Source organism: Gasterosteus aculeatus, chromosome 14 (genome assembly GCF_964276395.1).
Source record: "Gasterosteus aculeatus chromosome 14, fGasAcu3.hap1.1, whole genome shotgun sequence".
NCBI lineage: Eukaryota > Metazoa > Chordata > Actinopteri > Perciformes > Gasterosteidae > Gasterosteus > Gasterosteus aculeatus.
The window spans coordinates 9,178,403-9,194,627 of NC_135702.1; the positions used below are offsets into that span (position 1 = coordinate 9,178,403).

The following is a 16,225-nucleotide window of genomic DNA, read 5'->3' on the forward strand; positions in this document are numbered from 1 at the left end:
GGTTTTATTATTAAGGCTATGTCACCTAATATATCACACATCACATGTGATTATAATACTATGAGAAATCAGGAAATAATTGATTCTGGAAACTGGCAGACAAATATCTGGCCGCCTTCCTAGTAATTAGTAGCGGTTCATTTCTGACACGTATTGATCGGTCGTTTTGTTTGTTATAGCTTCAAATTCCAAAGTCCAATGATTCATTGCTCATTTATATGGATGGCAAACACTCGGAGTAAAGAGACGCGATGACGGGATTAGAAGATAATCCAATCTTTGCTCTTGTATTTTTTTTTTTTTGTGTGTTTTTTTGGGAGGGGATTTAAAAAACACGAACAATCAATGAGTCAGTCTGCTCCAGAGGGACTGACACAATGGGAAGAGTTGTGTGTGTGGCGTCTCTGCTGGTCCTCAGCTCGGTCTGGATGGTCCAGACGGTCCCTGTGCTCCTGGAACCTTTTATCCCCACAAAGGAGAACTTTGATCTGGATCAGGTAAAAAAAAAAAAGACTAAAATGCAGAATGTATGGTTTCATATTGCTTATTTTTGACTTGATCAATGGCTTGCAGTGGAGACAATATGTCTGTGTCTCCTGCAGTTCATGGGGAGGTGGAATGAGGTGGCAGTAGTTTCTACTTGTCCTCACTACATGCAGCGTAAGAGGAGAAACCCCATCATTGTTGCCCTGGAGCTGCAACATGGGGCCTCTGATGGCAACTTCACAATGACAGCCACTGGTTTCAGGTCAGACTTGCATGCATTGTAGTGGTTCAAAGGCGTTATCATTCAGTGTGACCATGTGCCGTGTTTGCACGCATGTAGGAATGGCTCGTGTCACCAGACGTCCACTGATTACCGTTTGACCAACACTACGGGGCGATTCTTCCATCATGTTGCCAGTATGTTTCTCAGGCTCCTCTCCTAATTGTATAATATTCTGCCCATTCCTTTCATAACATATTAACATGGCAGAGTTAAACGTGGTGTTGTGGACGCTTTTCTTTGTGCAGGGTTCAGGGCAGATGTTGATTCCTTCGTGGTTCATTACAAACATGACGAGTATGCAGTGATTCGTCTGCTAAGCATAGAGCAACCATCGGGAAATAAAACAACCACATTCAAGCTTTACAGTGGGTGACAGTTGCAGCGATCCATATGTCAATGTAGAAATTGATTTTAATCAAGTATACTGATCAGTCTGTGTTACGGTAATTTCACCTCCCTCAGGTCGAAGAATGAGTGTTGGGGCCGCTGTGCTGGGTGACTTCAAAGCGCTGGTCAGACAACACGGTGTGAGCGATGTCGCCATCATCATGAATCGGAACAAAGGTGACACACTACTGACGGCACCAGGTCTAGAAATGAATTGCATTCACCAGTGTGGGACTTTTTTGAAACACAAAGACAAATGTTGTCGTCATGAATGACAGAAACCGCTCTCTTTCCAGGTGTGTGTGTTCCAGGTGAGCGGGCACACGGCCGTCACAGCTCAACGTCAACATCTAGTCCTTCACACAGTAATGAGCTGAGAGGACATTTGCATGCTGAAACCACAGACCGGTGTTTGTATGAATCAGTCACTGGTTGTGCGTGTACACCATGTTTAGCATCCGTCTTTTTCTTCCCAGGAGGAGGTAAATAAATACGGCACCACTTGAGTTTCCTGCACATGTGGAGGACCATTGGAATGTTTGACCAGGTGAGGACAAGCTACTTAATGTTTAGAGGTAAATTATACGAGGTGGGTGCATTTTAATTACCTCTCAACGGCTCTCAAAATGGTGGCGTCTGAGTCGGCGCTGACAGTACGAACTACACCAACTGTGCAGACAGAGCTAAATATATACATTCGTTTTCTGCTGTAATATTATTGGTTTTAATATGTTATGTATCTTTTAAAGGTAACATTATTTAAATACTGATACAGGTATAATTCCAATGTTTTCACACATTCCTTTGGAAGAGAGTTGTAAATAATTCATCAATTAAATTATTTCTTTCTATATTTTTTGTCTTCGTTTGTAAAATAGAGAGATGACAGGAAAGGAGGGGAGAGCAATATTGGCAAAAAAATACAGCAGTCATATTCAACAAGCCTTTTAAATATAGAATCCTAACAGCTGTGATGTAAAACAACCACGATAGATGTTGTATTTCTGTACAGTTTTAGCATAATTATAAATGATTGTTTACTGTTAAAGGATAAACGATTGGGGATTAATGGAAGAGGACAAGGATCATCATCACCATCACCATCATCATCACAAACCACACTATTATGTTGTGACATCACACTTTCCTCATTAGATACAAATGTCAGTGCAGTCTTCCTATAATGAATAAAACAGTATACTCTTTCTCTCGCTCGTCTTTGTTAGTCTTTGTTTTAATGATTTATGGAGGGAACTCTGTTGTGGGTCCCGTAAGAGTCATTATGATTTGTGTCAGGATCTGATTGGTGGGCGGGTCATCCTATATAGGGTAGGAACCTTTGGGGGCTCGGGAGGTGTTTGCAGCCGGGATAGGAAAAACAGTTTTTGAACGCACGCTGGGTAGTGTCATGTAACGCTATGGTAAACGTGTGACAGGAGTAAAGTTGGCAAATAAATGGACTCGTTTTCAACAACACAGAGGCTACAGGACTCTCATTCATCCGTCATGGTTCAACAGCGGCGCATCAATTAGGGTTTCCGGACCAAATGCCTCAGTGGCTTAAAGCGCTGGCTTAGAATCTACAGGTCCTTTTAATGAAAAATGGTCAGAGACCCTTTGGGTGAAAGCAGTAACTGAGGCCCAGCAAGAGAGATACTGCGTCTAGCGGGTATCACCACATCCCTGTAAAACATACATATGATTTACTGATAGCATACAACCATGCACATATACTATATAACACACACAACAATATCACGTTGCTCAGTAGTGTCTCCGATGTAGATGTAGCATGTAGCATGTATTGATTTGATGATCTTGCAAATACTCTGCAGTCCAATGTATACTTGGTCAGTGGTTTGTCCGAGCACAGGGTCAGAAGCAGAGGGCAGAACTTTGCTCTTTTGCTTGTTTGTTTTCTGCTTGTCTGTGGGAGTGAGTGCACACAACATCGGTCAATGCCCTGTCCCCGTTTGATGAGCTGACAGCGGTAAGGAACAGTGAGGAGGTGGCACTTTCCCTGAGATTTGGTGCCTCAGACATCAGTCCTTCCAAAGACGAGTGGACAGATGGACAGAATGCAGAAAGCTGTGTTTATGGTTTACTTCCTGGTCGTGGGGTGGTCCTCGACCCTACAGGGGGTCCCTGTTCTCCCAGATCCTGTCTACCCCACGCAGGAGAACTTTGATCTGGCCAGGGTGAGTTCTGCAAACGTGCCTGTGTTAATTTTCAATTCCTACTTTGAGTCTGACGAAGTAAAAGTACTTATATGGCCTCTTTTCCACCCATTTCTGTCTGTTGGATTACTAACCTTTACTGAATATTAGTTTAAATATTTCATAATCCATCAGGCCAACCCTGTGTCCTACAATATTATGTATACATAGATTTATTTTTCTCCTGGATTACAGTAAGTTTAAAACAGATTGTTAATGTCAATTAAAATAAAAATTTAACAAATGTTACTTATTTCGGTTGAGTGAGAATAAAAACATGATTTAGTTTAAAATTACTACGAAATTGAAACAAAACAAAACTGCAACAAAAGCGCAAACATTACATAAGCCGCAATCTCCTGATAGCCGTCTGTTATTTGACCCATCAACCAACATGACATTCACCCCACTCAGCAGAGCGCAAAGACACATTTTAAGCTTTTATAATAATTACATGAGTTAAGAATGAAACATGAAACCTAATTCAATCTGTTTGAGTGCGAAATGTTGAAAAAGAAGAAGTTTGGGTTGGTTCATAAAGCACATTTGAGAAAGTATTGCATCATCTGTCTAAAGTAACATGTTGTGTGCGGAAGCTTAGTATGATTGTGAGACGTATTTGCATGAGCTTGATGTCCATAGTGTTTTTTATCTGGCACACTGAATAAACAGTCCCCAATTTTCTTTATAGTCCATATGTGTGCCGTACCATTTAAACGTCAACGCGTTATGTTACCCGTTTCTGACAGTTTTTGGGGACGTGGCACGATGTCGCTGTTGCAAGTACCAATCCCCATAAGCACAAAACGGGAGATGCAGCCATCGGTAAACTGGTTTTGCAGATTGGCACCACTGAAGGCAAACTGAAGATGACTCGACGCATGCAGAGGTTTGTATTTAAACACCATTACACACCAAAAGAACAGTTAAAAGATTTTAATAAATCAAAAAACGTTTTTTCAATAACCAGAAAAAGTATGTAAATTTAAGAATTCTGATTTGCTTTAGTTAATTCAATAAATTATCCCTTTAACACTGTTTGAGCTGTTTTAAACAATCAATAAATCTCTTTCAACTGAGGACTTTTACACTTGGTACCTTTTCACTACATTTTGAACGCAGAGCTCTCGTAATTTTCCAGATTGTGGTTTTGCTACTTTTACTGAACTCAAAGTGCTTCTTCCCACGCCGGTCAAATTGAAAAGTGACATTGTCTATTTTGTTTTATAGATATCCAGTATGTTATCACAGTATCTTATTTTGTTCATGTGCTCAGACACGGAACATGTTACGAGATCCATGTGGACTATGAGTTGACCACCACGCCAGGACGATTCGTTTACCATCTTTCAAGTACGTCTCCCTCTCTTCCTGCAGTGACACAGCTTTCCCTCCACTTCATTTTGTCCATAGACTATTTACAGTTATTACGTCTTTTCTGCAGAGTGGGAGGCGGACGTGGACGCTTATGTGGTTCACACCAACTACGATGAGTACGCAATATTGATAATGAGCAAGCAGAAAATATCGGGCGACAACAGCACCTCAGTGAAGCTTTACAGTGAGTGGACTAACATTTTATGTCCCAGGATTTCCAGCCTCATGTCTATTAAGAAAGGCCTTATTCTTGGACATGAATACATTTTAATGAAGCCAATAACATGATGTTAAAGTTTTCGTTTCTGCTTCAGCTGAATTATTCTGTCCTCTTCAGGTCGGACACTTGCTGTGAGAGACACTGTGCTGGATGACTTCAAAACACTGGTCAGCGAACAGGGAATGAGTGAGGACACTGTTGTCATTAAGCAGGATAAAGGTACTACAGATTATCACACACATTCTCTACTTCAGAGGTCTAATGATGATTAGTTTATTGAATAAGTATCTGGCGGGAGATTTTGCCATCACTGTTCGAACATAGTCAGAATATAGAATAACACTTCAAAAACAGTTCGTTGTTTGGCAATAAAATGCATAGTTATGATATTTTTTCAATTCAAATCTTCACAGGGGACTGCGTTCCTGGAGAGTTGGTGGCAGAGCCGTCGACTCCGCCTGAGCCTCAGGTACTCAATCCAATATAAAGAATTCAGAGCAAACTGGGATTGAGGGATAGCTTTCACACGGCGACGGCTTTGAAAGACATTTAATCTAAATATTTGGGGTTACGGTGTCTCTGTACCCCTAACTGAGTATGTCTGTGATGCAGCGGATGAAGAGAAACCTGGTGCCTTCTTTGGAAACAGCAGACCTTGAGAGTTCTGGTGATGATGAACCTCTTTTCAATGGATCCGGTAAGGGATCGGCTCGCTGGGTTAGATAACCAGATACGTCTGGATGGCACATTCATGAAAATGTATGTGCCTTGAATGTAAGATGCTGATTTTGACCCTGCGACTACTAATGGGTTTCCTCCATGGTGATATATCTCCCTCCCTCCTAGAGTCCTGTAAAGCAGCACCGGATACAGGACCTTGTTTCGGGCTGCTCCAGCGTTACTACTACAACTCCTCCGCAATGAGCTGTGAGCTCTTCAAGTACGGAGGCTGTTTGGGCAACCAGAACAACTTTGAAAACGAGAGGGAGTGTCTGCAGAGGTGTCGCACTGAGGGTGAGAAAAGGAATGGAAAGCAAAACAAACAACGGACACATTTGTTTTCCATGTGGGAAAATGATAGAATTATTAATGTATAAATGTAATTTCAGCGTTTTTTCTGTCTCATGTGTTTGCTGTGAAAAGAGAAAATGAAACTCTTTGAATTCATGAAAATATGTTGTGTCTCCCCAGCTGTGTGCCGTCTGCCGATGGCGCCCCAACCCTGCACAGGACAGCCCCCCATCTGGGCATTTGACTCCAGTGTTGGTCTGTGCGTTCCCTACAAAGCAGGCTTCTGCCAGGGCAACGCCAACAAGTTCTACAGCAAATCTGAGTGCCGCGAGTACTGCGGGGCAGTGAATGATGGTGAGTTGATGAAGAAAAACGTAGGGCCCATAAAAAATTATTATACCAAATATAATATAACAATAGCACTGGAGAAAACATTGTGTATTTTTGCTCATTTTCAGAGGGAGAACTCCTGAGGGCAAACTGAGTGAGATGAGGTGACTGGGTTGCTCATCTGAGCTTATCATAGATGACAGAATGGGTGAAGTTTTATTGCAAGAGATCAACAATAAAACCAATCCTAACTGTTTGGCTGGTGTTTCTTGTTTGTTACCTGGATAGACTCCCTTTTCAGCTCATCTCTCAATATATAAATGGTATAATCACATTTACAAGCAGTATTGGACAACCATTACACACTACAGGTTTTTAGCAAAGATGAATGCATGGTCATTAAATATATTACAGATGTTTATGAAAAATAATAATAATTTATAAAAGCTAGTAATAAAAAAATACTATCTTGATAAACTAAACAAGATGGGCTGTAAGTTAGCTGATGCATATTATGTGCTAAATTAGTTTTTTTTCCATATTTCAACATTGAGGATGAGATCAAGAGTTAATGATCTAATAGGACGAGTTATAACACTTCTCTGACACTGGGAATGTTTGTCTGTATGACTTTAATTAAAACGTTACTTTTCTTTTTTTTTGCTGTTCCAGACTAATATGAATGAAAAGGGACCGCCGGAAGTATAGTTTTATCTTTGTTCAACATTGTTGTTGTTTTTTACAAGGAAAGTCAAAGTTAGGTTTTAGCTAAGAGTTATTCTATCTGGGTTATGTGGAGAAAATAAACAAAATCCGCTGAAACAGGAGAGAGAACTGGAGTGCTGCGCATTTATTGTCCAGAAGTCGGCAGTATTGCACTTCCGTCCTGCATGACAGCCTGGAAACCAAACAGCAGCGAGGATGAACGGAGTTTACATTATTCCCTCAGCGAGGAGTGACAGGCACATTCCCCCTACATTGCGTTTATTCATTCCGATAAACTCCACCCAACAAAATATCTCACATTATAGGCATCGATGTTTGATGTCTGAGTAAGTCACGTTTAAAGCGTTATGGTCCGTAAATCCCTGAAAATAAATAGAGCTTGTATTCAAAGTGAAACCAATATCTTCCTAGGAGCCTAAACTCAGGGCAAAGAAGAATCGCCTCAATCGACCCACTATTGTTCCTACAAACTCCACTGATTTAAGGTAACGTAGCTAAAGTCTACCTGGTGATAAACTGGTCAGTGGGAAGAAAGTGGCACATGGTGAGTCCATTCGCACCCGTAGCGCGACGTTACATTTGCAGTCATCTTTCCACTTGTCAACAAAACCACGAAAAAATAAAGTCGACTGTGTATTTTTGAGAGGGAGATGACAAGCGAGCAATGGGGCTCGAGCTAGTCACGACCTAACGTTCCCCGGCGCAACTAACCCGCCGCCATTGTTCCGCCTGTTAACTCGCTCCCGCATCCCGGGCGGCCGGAGGGGGGCGAAGAAACCCGCACCGTGCGCCATTACACGGTCAGCTTTATGTTTGTTTGTGTCAGACCAGCTAATGTTTGCTAACACGTAGCGTTAAAGCAAGCTCTCCGGAAGTAAGGTGTGTTCTGTCACCACCAGGTGGGGGTAGAAGACGACACACGAATAAATGTCGGTTTCGTTCCCCCCTCAGTGAAAGAGCTGCTAGCAGGGTAACATGGCTGTGCTCCGGCCTCCAATATGCCGCTGTCAAACAAAGTAATAGTGTAAAGACAAAGAAAACATGGCACTATCTTATTGACCAACTTTACATCACAGTATTGTTAGCTACATTATTTATATTTTTTAGTGCTTTCTGCCTTAAGGGCTGGTTTGAGTATTTTCAAATGTCTCCCATTGTCTGACACATAAGTGTAAAAAAAACCTCCATCATTTGGTGTATCATAAAAAACATTTTAAAAAGGGAGGTAGAGGGGGAGAGAAGGGGGGATCTAGATCAGGACAAGGCATTCAGACACAACCACACCTCAGGCCTGAAATCCAGCCTCATAGCCAGCTGGTATCTTTCTCTTTCTCTTTTTCTGTGTATATTAGTGATAATAAAACCGGTTAATAATCATTAGATGTATCTTTTGCTGACCAGCTCAGGGCAGCTGATTTACTGTGTGGTACATAAGTACATATTTTGCTAATACAAGTGTCTTTCAGTAATATATTTGAGCAATTGTGTGTTGTTCTGTGTGGCTTCTGTCAATAGATCGACAGCAGCAAACCCTCCTGTGGGCAGAAATGGACCGTAAGACTCCAGAGACGGCGGGTATGTATCACAGTTTTACTACGCAAAGTTCTCGCAATATTTAGTATAGAAACGACACACGTGAGGGTTGGATTTAGAGGATTTAGAGTGTAGAATGACTTTTGTTGAAACATTTTTATTAAATTTTGCAGTCACACAATTTTTTGAAAAATTAACATTCCTTTGGATAATTTCTTTTCTAATTTAATAATAATATGTAACATTTATTTAACTGTGGAACAAATGTCAATTTAAAATTCCAAATAATTATCAACTAAGCGGAAGGTTTTCTAAGGTTATTGTCTATTGTAGTGTAGAACACGTACATGTGTTGCAAGCGTCTCTTTGCGGCATTAGTTGGTTGAACACGGGGCCGGGTGAAGGGTGCACAATGAAATCAGCATCATTACTCGTTTTCTTCTCTGTAAAGTCTGTAGGTATGTGCCAGGCCACATTTGTAGACGTTTCAGTCTATTCAAGAGGTAATTAAAATGCAAACGCCGCCTTAACAAGCATCAAATTCCGCGAGTGGTTGTACTCTCTACAATTTCAAGATTCTGCCATAGCACCTGTTGAAAGGGTTTTTTTCCCCGGCTCCTACTACAAAATACAAAAAGAGAGAAGTACTTTGAAAGAATGTTGTGGCATCCTTCCAGGGGAGTTAAGCCATATGCAAAACCTCTGCCAAGTCACACTGAAGCTGTTCTGGTGGCTGTAGTGACACCAAATGTCCCATTTAGACACTTGATCTTTGTGTTTCCTTTGTTTTGGCAGCTGCCTGGCAACAGGCAGTCAGACCCTTAACTGGATGTAGTTTCTGTCTAATTTTACTGAAATTGAAGTGCAATTTTGATTGTTTTGTAAGGATGGGAGTTTAAGATAGTGTTACCTTAAAATCCAGTTGGTTAAAAACATTTCTCATATCTCCAATGATCTTGTGCCAAAAAATGAAGAGGAACCCCCCCCCCCCCCCCCCCCCTCTCCCCACTAAGGTGAATGAGTGCGTGTCCTGTATGCGTGTCCATGTGTTTGTATGGTGGTGATGGAGGTTATTATGTTGCAATGAATGGGGAGTCTCCAATTCTGTCATTCATCCACCAGCCAAAGCTCAAAGGAAGCTGCATGCTCCACATTCCCCTCCTCTCCTCACCTCTCCTCACACAAGCAGTCAGACTGAAGTGGGTTGTCCTGGTTGTGTGATTCCTTGTGCACGTATGCGTGTTCGTCTGTTGTATGAATGGACTTCAGTGGGGTTTATAATCACAGAACCACGGGAAAAAAAGCAAAGGAAACTCCGTAGCTATTCAAATTCTGGACCGTTGCATTGTTATATATATATATATATATATATCCAGTCTACTGTGCTTTTGGCTTTTTCTTTGCTGCTGCTGTCAGACAAACTAATTTGTTTGATGTGGCAAAACACGCAAGTATTTATAGTTGTGTTTTTAGCAAAGAAGGTCTCATTTGTCATGTCACTTAAATTTTTTTAAATGAGATCCAAAGACTGGCCAATCTAAGAAGAAAGAAGATTTAGAAACAAGTGATAAATGATGAGCATTGGAGTGAAATACAATTAGCAAATTGAAAGAGAAGCATTGGGACTGAAAAAAAGTTGAGATGGTGCAGCTGGAAGACGAATGTTGAAAACCATGTTCTCAGACAGGTAAAGTGAATGTTTTAGAGCGTCGGGCCGGGAGCGGAGCTCCAAAGAACGAGGCCAACAGAAAGAGGGAGAGGTCCTTCGCACTGCTTTCCCAGGCCAGGCATCAGGAAGGTTGTATTTTTTACACCGTGACCACCGCATAGCCCTTTCCTGGGGAAATCCGAGACAAAATCGAGAGAGGCTGCTGCAGGGAGGGAGAGGAGAACAGGAAAACTAGCCCAGGGAAGAGGGAGGGAGGGAGGGGGCGAGGAGGAGAGGGACGGGGAGGGGGGGCAGGTATGGTAAAGCCCACACAGCATGAACGATAGAGAAAGCCTGTAGCTTTTGGGAAGTCTTAAGTGGAACACACGCGCGCAGGCAGACAGATAGAAAACGTGCCTGCATGCTTACATCTCCTCTTGTTTCTCGGCTCTTTCACCTCCATATGGTTTTCCAAAAAATTTGCCCCGAGAGTCTTCTCTGGAGTATTTCAGCTGGAATGCAGAGCTAATGCCAGGTTCCTTTACTGTCCAACCGGCCTCAGCTGTTAATCCGATGTTATGGCTGCTCTGCTGTGCCTGTTAAAGAAATAATATTTGGCATTGACATGACTCGGCTATGCCCGTTTTATAAATGACATTATTTCCAGTGTATCACATTACCTGTAAGCTAAGATTCAGCATGGACACAAAACAAGTTATTTCAAGACAACGTCTTATTAAAATGACCGTATGCGAGTTAATAGCTATTCTAGCTGGCAACATTGAACGAATAAGTTGATAATCAACAATTGTCCAAGCAGTTAATTGTGTTAACTGGGGAAAATACTAATATCTTGTCATTGGAGGTTCCAGTTTGCATTGCATCTGCAATAAATTAACTAGTGACTTTGACAACTGGACATAATGTAATTTTATAAAGTCAAAACTATTTATTTTAAGACAAAAGGCTTGTATGGCGAAAAAATACTTTAAAGCCTCATAGGTGTGATTCCTTGTCAGGGGGATGGAGGTCAGAGATCAGAGTGAAACTCCATCTCGTGTGTGTGTGTGTGTGATCTCCCCAGGTCTTGACCCCGTCGTGCTGAGAGACCAACTCTTCGAGCTGTGGAACAGGAAAGACCTGCAGACGGTAAAGTTCCCTTTCAGTGTGTGTTAGCCGAGGTAACGAGAGAGAGTGAGTTAGAGGTGTAAAGGAGGAAAAAGGTAGAGAGAGAGATCTAGACTTGCACGTGTGTGTGTGTGTGTGTGTGTGTTAATGAGGAAACCAGAGTGCCTGTCAGTAGGAGGAAGGAATTTGCGTTGCACCGAATGAACTTGAGATCTGTGTGAGGAGGATATTGAGTGGATGACATCTGTTTTGCGAATTAAGACGGGGCGCGAGGCATTCTCACACAGATATTATATTCTTGTGAGGGAAGTTTCTAAAGCCAGGGTTCGCATTCTTCACAATCCCGGTGTGTCTGCTGGCCGCAGAGAGGGAACTTAGCTGTTTGTCTTTGCCAGATAAGTGAATTAGTCATTGTGACAATTTCCTCATTCGTTGATTCATTTTACCAACAACCTTGACCCGTGTGCTAGTGATATGCATAAAACCTTTTCTACATTCAGTACTTCTTTAAAAACTCAAATATCCCAATTTACACACACATTCTATTTGTTTCAATGGTGGCAAACTTGCACGGGAATGAAGGAGACAATAATACGGTTGTGTGTAATTGTCAATGAATACTGTTTGACTCTGATACGAATGATGCACATAGGGTTCAGATTAAAACAAACATTAGCCTGTTTGATTTACCTTTTTCCTCAATTTTTGCTTTAATTTACTCTATTCCCCCCCACCCTCCTCCATTCACTCACACACACACCCATTCACACACACACTTTCTCCCCCGCACAGCTACATTTGGCAGCCATCCAGGGATTTTCAAAGCTGTCTGAGCCTCTGGAGGGTTTGCTAACAATCCTGGAGGGCTGTCCAGGGAAACAGAAGGGTCGGAGCCACACCCTAACCCATCACATCCTCATGGAATTCCTGACATGGGGGAAGGAACATCCTCAGGTAAACAAGATTCATCAAGCAAGGCTTTTCAAGCTCAAGTTCCATCGGTGTCCGACCTCCACTTTTGCACTGTTTAGCACTTCCGCTGTGAAGTGAGTGAGGCCATCTTTACGGGGTCGCCTTGCATCTAAAAAGAGAATCCTGCAGCACATGCACCCTCCAAAAGCAATTTTAGCTCCAATAGTTGCTGAGTTATCTCATGAGTGACTTGTTTCCAAATTCTGTGTCGGCAACAAATATTGCTTTACGTCCAAGGCTGTTTTTTTCTATTGTCTATTGACATATAGGTGTAGTATAAAACTATAATGTCTGATTATACTGAAAGCTAATTTTTTTTTATTTTTTATATTGCTTATAAATACTTTTATAATTTTTTTTTTCAGGTCACTCTGAGCTCACTCTTACAGCAGCAGGCACTGGAACTTCAGCAGCGAGCTCTGAGCTTAATCAGAGATACGCAGGCCAACTTTGTGGACAATCTAATTAACATCTACCAACTCAATTCCCTGGATCCAGCCATTCTCCTATTTAGCATTATGAAGTTGCATGCTCTTCACTGCTATAAAGAGGTGAGTCTCTTATACATGAATATTATTTACATGCCAGAAAGATTATGGGCAAAACACATTTGACACTGCAGTGATTTTATTTTCACAGGCGGCAGCGCTCAGCATAAAGCTGAAGTTGCAGAAAGAGCTGAATATGGAGGAGGTGAGACCAAACACTGTCTGTGCAACCTCAGCAGTAAATTAAGAACAATACTTTTCAAAAATAGAATCTTTAAAATTGCTCACCTATTTTCCAAACCCTCATTTTCCATCTTCTTCTGCAGATGTGTGTACCGCTGATCCTGCAAAATAAGTTGGCCATGGCAGAGTCCTTCGTCACAGGTCACGACCATCTAGAACAACAGCTGGTCTTACTGCTGGACTCGTGGTGCCACCCCAACTTCAGGGAGGAAGAGATAAGCAAGTATGGATCATGTAGTTGGAACGTGCGGGAAGCTGCAGCGTACATGTAAGTACCTGTGAGCCCGCTGAATGAACTCGTGTGTGTGTGTGTGTGTGTGTGTGTGTTCCACAGGCAGTTCCCTCACCTCTCTGTGACCAAACAGTGTATGAGCCTGATCCAGCCCAAAATTCTCACCAAACACGTCTTCAGACTGGTGGAGAAATTCCACATTGACCAAGGTGTGTGTGTGTGACTGAGCTCGAGTGCATTGGTTGCTTGGTGAGCGAAGGAAAGATCTGGATCTTTTTTCTTTGTCTCAGGTCTGTGTCCCAATGCTCTGCACAAGAGGAGATTGGACTCTTTACGTTTCCTCATGTACAAGAGGTTTGTGGAGGCAAGTGGTTAACCAAGCTTTATATTTCATTAAAGAATAATTGAGGCTGACGCAGACAGATGTCTATTGTTGTCTTGTGTCCATAATTCTTTCACATACCTTTTCTTTATAATGGATGCAGTTCAGTATTGCTTCCTGTTTTATACTACACCTACATGTCTATTCTATTATTTGATGAATTAAGTCAAACGTGTAGATCAAGTACAATTTTACCCATTATGTTTATTTATAAATATGTTTATTTATCTCAATAATGTCACAATATCAAAAGATATTTGAGTCACATTACCCGGGTATATAGTTAAGAAATGATACCTATCGTGTACTCATAATTTATTTGTGTTTGCTCAATTTTCCTGTTAGAAAACCATGACCGATGAGAACTGGAGTGACCACGTGCAGGTAGTTATGTGATTTACTGTAGTGTATTGTACCATATCTTTGTGTATAGCAAATATTTTGTTGTACGTGATCTCTTTAATTGAACATGTGTTTTATGTACGTGCATAATGTATTCGTAGTACGTCGTGGCAGATGACTCTGAGCTGCAGATCCACCTGGTGGAGTTGTTGGTGAAATACTGTGGTTGTCTTAGCAAAGCCTCTCAGTGGTCGCTGAGATACAACGTCCCCAGGAACCGGCTCCCCTTCGGCGTGTGGGATACGCAGCAGAGTCTACCGTCTGATCTGCAGTGAGTTGATTATGATTGTGCATGAACCGTTCCTACTATGCATCAATCCCCGAGTGTTTATCCTTGACGCGTAATCTGGAGCACAGGTTTTGTTTGCCCCATCCTCTTGTTTGTTTGCCCAATTCATGTCACCCTCTTATCTTTCTTTTTATCTCCATGATGTCGCTTATTGTCTTTATTTTTTTCTTCCCGCCGTTTGCCTTTTTTGAATGCGCACGTGTCGCCCCTGCTCAGACAGGTAGGTTTTAGGGATTCGGCAAAAGCTGAGGCTTGGACACCCTCTCGGTCTCACTGCAAGACATTCTACCAGGTGCCACTGACCAAAGAAAATGTGCACTTTGTCGACTCGCCGGAGGCCCTGCGGAGATGTCGAAACATTGTGCTAAAGGTACAGAGAACCAAATACTTGATTTCCAAAACGGTTTTGTTTTCATAACTTGTTTTCAACCAGCAGTGAAAATGTATGGATCCAATGGAGGGCAAATTGAAGAAAATAAAAAATTGTATTATTTGCTGCTGTCTTATCTATTCTTGCCCTTTTTTAAGGAAGGTGGTATCGTAGGAGTGGACATGGAGTGGCAGCCCACATTTGGCTGTATCTCAACTCAGCAGGTCGCCCTGATACAGCTCGCCGTTCTAGGCCAAGTTTTCTTATTGGACCTTTGTGCAAATGGATTCTGTCAACACCCAGATACCATTATTTTCATCAGAAGCTTGTTCTCCGAAAGAAGCATCCTTAAACTGGGTAAGATGAGACAAAATATGTTAAATTAAACACCTAAAAGTATTTCTGTTTACACTTTGGTCTCCTACAGTTCACCTCTTCTTCCCTCTCAGGCTATGGCATGTCAGGGGATGTCAGGTGTCTCATCGCCACCTGGCACCAGCTTTTAGACGAGCCATTGCAGATAGAGGCGATGCTTGATCTTCTTAATGTGCACCAAAAGGTAACCGTCCCATCACGTCATCCTTCTTTAATTGGGAGTGTAATCTTCAGCTTAATTCATCTGGGCTTGTTTCGTAAGATTAGTGCCACAAATAATTAAAATGAAGTGCCAGAAAACTAGCTTGGCGAATTTCCTTCCATATCATAAGGTTCATTCGGAACACAGGGCTGCAGTAAAATTCCCATCCACTGTAACTCCAGGGTTATGGACCTGAGGATTGAAACATTTTTGTCTGTGTTCCATTGCATGGTCATAATTCAGGTACACTAAATAAATAAATGTGGTTTTTGCTCGTAGTCTCTGGTGGACAGGGATGTAGAAATGACAACATGGGTGTAGTTGCATCACCATCTGGGTGCATGCTGCAGGACGTGAGGAATCCGTGAAAGGTTTTTGAGCATCACAAGGAATGTCTGGTATAAACAGGGTAATGCGTCAGGAGATAAAATGGGCAGGACCTTTTCAAAGCTCAAAAATGTATTGCCTTTACATTATCAAAAATTAGTAGAGAATAGAGTTGCTGCAATTGCAACCATGGAAACTGGTCTTCTGACATATATATAAAGGAATCTTCTACAGTTAACTCTCACTTTAATGTCTTGTGCAGATCCAGCGTCAGAAGGTCAACAGGACTCAAAAAGGACCTAAAGAGGTGGCGGTAGGAAAAAAACAGCAGGCAGAGAAAGGCCTCAGCTTGCTGGTTCAACAGGTTCTGGGAAGGCCCCTAGACAAGACAGAGCAGATGTCCAACTGGGAGAAACGGCCACTGCGCATCAGCCAAATTAGATATGCAGGTACGGTATTATGCATGCACACACAGACAATGACAGCGAGGCAGATGGTCACAGTTCTTTTCATTATAGAGCTTCACTGATTATTTTGTCATTCATGGACAAACTGCTACACCGATAAATTCAGTCCCTTTTTCCCCTCTATTTTGCTT

General features: G+C 41.9%; 3 protein-coding genes across 12 annotated transcripts in view; all 3 read left to right on the plus strand.

The window, feature by feature from the left end:
- Positions 1 to 205: 205 nt before the first annotated feature.
- On the plus strand, positions 206 to 2,363 carry LOC120832285 (protein AMBP). 3 transcript variants are annotated; one of them, XM_078087911.1, is made up of 8 exons: positions 206 to 497; positions 603 to 748; positions 827 to 903; positions 1,015 to 1,134; positions 1,232 to 1,333; positions 1,453 to 1,521; positions 1,633 to 1,703; positions 2,206 to 2,363. In XM_078087911.1, the coding sequence occupies exons 1-7, from the start codon at positions 378 to 380 to the stop codon at positions 1,644 to 1,646; spliced, it is 648 nt and encodes a 215-aa protein (XP_077944037.1). In that variant the 5' UTR covers positions 206 to 377; the 3' UTR covers positions 1,647 to 1,703; positions 2,206 to 2,363. The 3 variants fall into 3 exon arrangements, with proteins under 3 accessions (XP_077944037.1, XP_040054395.2, XP_077944036.1); XM_040198461.2 differs by having other exon boundaries at positions 1,453 to 1,467; XM_078087910.1 differs by having other exon boundaries at positions 1,453 to 1,703.
- Positions 2,364 to 2,909: 546 nt separating this feature from the next.
- On the plus strand, positions 2,910 to 6,566 carry LOC120832272 (protein AMBP). Its single transcript, XM_040198438.2, has 10 exons — positions 2,910 to 3,354; positions 4,122 to 4,261; positions 4,649 to 4,725; positions 4,817 to 4,933; positions 5,087 to 5,188; positions 5,383 to 5,438; positions 5,582 to 5,666; positions 5,816 to 5,983; positions 6,161 to 6,334; positions 6,439 to 6,566. The coding sequence occupies exons 1-10, from the start codon at positions 3,226 to 3,228 to the stop codon at positions 6,462 to 6,464; spliced, it is 1,074 nt and encodes a 357-aa protein (XP_040054372.2). The 5' UTR covers positions 2,910 to 3,225; the 3' UTR covers positions 6,465 to 6,566.
- A 635-nt stretch (positions 6,567 to 7,201) lies between these two features.
- Positions 7,202 to 16,225, plus strand: part of exd3 (exonuclease 3'-5' domain containing 3) — a 31,169-nt gene continuing 22,145 nt past the window's right edge. For 4 of the 8 annotated variants that reach the window (XM_040198354.2, XM_040198351.2, XM_078087908.1 and 1 more), the window contains exons 1-15: positions 7,422 to 7,580; positions 8,552 to 8,611; positions 11,302 to 11,366; positions 12,138 to 12,299; positions 12,683 to 12,868; positions 12,957 to 13,010; positions 13,132 to 13,271; positions 13,383 to 13,489; positions 13,571 to 13,644; positions 14,008 to 14,046; positions 14,166 to 14,335; positions 14,570 to 14,723; positions 14,882 to 15,080; positions 15,173 to 15,282; positions 15,890 to 16,076. In XM_040198354.2, the coding sequence (XP_040054288.2) occupies positions 8,584 to 8,611; positions 11,302 to 11,366; positions 12,138 to 12,299; positions 12,683 to 12,868; positions 12,957 to 13,010; positions 13,132 to 13,271; positions 13,383 to 13,489; positions 13,571 to 13,644; positions 14,008 to 14,046; positions 14,166 to 14,335; positions 14,570 to 14,723; positions 14,882 to 15,080; positions 15,173 to 15,282; positions 15,890 to 16,076 (1,675 nt within the window). In that variant the 5' untranslated portion in view covers positions 7,422 to 7,580; positions 8,552 to 8,583. Of the gene's footprint in view, positions 7,837 to 8,551; positions 8,612 to 11,301; positions 11,367 to 12,137; positions 12,300 to 12,682; positions 12,869 to 12,956; positions 13,011 to 13,131; positions 13,272 to 13,382; positions 13,490 to 13,570; positions 13,645 to 14,007; positions 14,047 to 14,165; positions 14,336 to 14,569; positions 14,724 to 14,881; positions 15,081 to 15,172; positions 15,283 to 15,889; positions 16,077 to 16,225 lie in introns of all 8 variants that reach the window. The other 4 variants (XM_078087907.1, XM_040198352.2, XM_078087906.1 and 1 more) reach the window with 2 other exon arrangements.